The sequence below is a fragment of the Oratosquilla oratoria genome, chromosome 26 (genome assembly GCF_046742065.1).
Source record: "Oratosquilla oratoria isolate Oo_2021 chromosome 26, ASM4674206v1, whole genome shotgun sequence".
NCBI lineage: Eukaryota > Metazoa > Arthropoda > Malacostraca > Stomatopoda > Squillidae > Oratosquilla > Oratosquilla oratoria.
The window spans coordinates 29191889-29194388 of NC_134802.1; the positions used below are offsets into that span (position 1 = coordinate 29191889).

A 2500-nucleotide genomic window follows, 5' to 3' on the forward strand; every position below is an offset into this window, starting at 1 on the left:
ACTTTGTTGTGAATGTCTGCGTATGTTGACTATTTTCGCGAAATAAAACAGATTAATGGTAAATATCGCAATGATTATTATTTCTAGGAGCATAACCTTACCTGGAATTATGTATATATATATATATATATATATATATATATATATATATATATATATATATATATATATATATATATATATATATATATGCAATAAAAACACTAGGAGCGTGTACTTCTTCCACCACCTATCCGAATGCCCTCTTTACTATTTCATATATTCTGTACCTTGTTTCTTCGTTTTATAATTCCTTCTTTGTATTTGCACTGAAGATGTAATTATACGTTATCGCTCTGCTTCGTTAGTTTATTTTTCCTAGTGGTTACTTACGCATATGTAAAGATATATATATATATACATATATATATATACATATACATATATATATATACATATATATATATATGTATATATATATACATATATGCAAAGTAGACCACTTGGAAAAAGAAACTAACGAAGCAGAGCGCTTTCGTATATTACATCTTCAGTGCAACAAGTACATAGTGATAGGAATACATAGACATTATATACATGATACAAAGGGGACTAGGACAGTTTTGAATAAGCATACCGACCAATTACCCCCTAGAGAGCGGAAGGTCATTGTCAATTATCTTACGATGGTCGGGCGACATTAGGTCACAGTCGCCAAGGGGAGCTGAAGGTCATTGTCAATTATCTTACGATGGTCGGGCGACATCAGGTCACAGTCGCCAAAGAGAGCGAAAGGTCATTGTCAATTATCTTACGATGGTCACAGTCGCCAAGGGTCACTGTTTCTACTACTTATATAGGGCGACATTAAGTCAATTTGTTGGATTACATTTTACATGATATTATCTTACTAATTTCTTGACAAATGAAATTATCAAGTTTGTACAAGCCTTTATGTAGGTTGGTATTTTGATTACTAGTGGTATGAATCAAACTGCACTCTATTAAATTTCTTGCTATTATGTTGTTGGTATAATAGATTGCCTGGGCATTACCCCAATCAACTGGATGATTATTTAATTCAATATGCTTGAATATACCACTAGAATTATTGCCATCCCTGACATTTTTCTTGTGTTGTTCAATTCTAATGTTTAAGGGTTTGGCAGTTTGACCTATGTAAAATTGATTACACATTTTGCAAGGAATTTTATAAATGCATCCTTTTTTGATTTCAATACTATTGTTGATAAGTTTATGTTTTACTGTACTATCATGTTTAAAAACTACCTTTACGTTAAACCTTTTTAATAATTCTGTGATACTTAACAAATTTTCTTGAAATGGTAAAATTAAAACATTATGATAATTGAAAGGTGATTTAGGCTGAGGAGTTAAAAATGATTTCCTTGCAAAATTGTAAGCAATATCAAGGAATTGCTTAGGGTATTTTAATTCTAGCCCAATGTTAAAAACATTTCTGATTTCTTCATCAATAAATTCAGGACTACAAATACGAAAAGCTCTTAAATACATTGAGGCAAATACTGTACGTTTAATATTATTTGGATGAGAATAATAATAATGAATATATGAACTTACATTGGTTGGTTTACGATATACTTTAAATCTAAGATAATTGACAATGACCTTCAGCTCCCCTTGGCGACTGTGACCTAATGTCGCCCGACCATCGTAAGATAATTGACAATGACCTTCCGCTCTCTAGGGGGTAATTGGTCGGTATGCTTATTCAAAACTGTCCTAGTCCCCTTTGTATCATGTATATAATGTCTATGTATTCCTATCACTATGTACTTGTTGCACTGAAGATGTAATATACGAAAGCGCTCTGCTTCGTTAGTTTCTTTTTCCAAGTGGTCTACTTTGCATAAGTGAACACACGTACCCGTGTTCTTATTAGCATATACATATATATATACATATATATATACATATATATATACATATATATATACATATATACATATATATACATATACATATATATATATATACATATACATATATATATGTATATATATATATATATATATATATATATATATATATATTTACATATATTTACTATCATTTTCTATATGGACATAAAACTGATGTGAAACTATTCCAGATAAAATTTCATTTAACTACAGTCACCAGTTCATGATGGCTCTGCGTCTGCTTGTTCATTCATTAAACTATTCATTAAGCAAGAAACAAGTTTGCTTATTAGCAAGTACATTCTGAAACACCATCCATCTCTCCTTCTGAGGCAGTTCTTTCTTTGGAATTTCTATAATTTTTATAATATTTTCTTCAGAAACTAAGCAGAAAGTAATACGAAATGCAAAATCCTTCTTCGAAAAACAGGAACTAAAAATACCTTGCCTTGCAAGAGTTGCCTAATACACGGAGATATAAAGTTGCAAAAATAATTCAATTTGCTATGGCTTTACATATTAAGCGCCGTAAACTTCAAGGCGGATAGTTGAGTGAAAGTCGAATGGAATATGTGCAG

General features: G+C 30.7%; 1 protein-coding gene across 1 annotated transcript in view; it reads right to left on the reverse strand.

The window, feature by feature from the left end:
* The window catches only part of LOC143039323 (neural cell adhesion molecule 2-like), a 131392-nt gene that overhangs the window by 120945 nt on the left and 7947 nt on the right, over positions 1–2500 (reverse strand). Inside the window, exon 2 of the mRNA XM_076209202.1 lies at positions 2366–2384. Within this exon, the coding sequence (XP_076065317.1) occupies positions 2366–2384 (19 nt within the window). The remainder of the gene's footprint in view (positions 1–2365; positions 2385–2500) is intronic.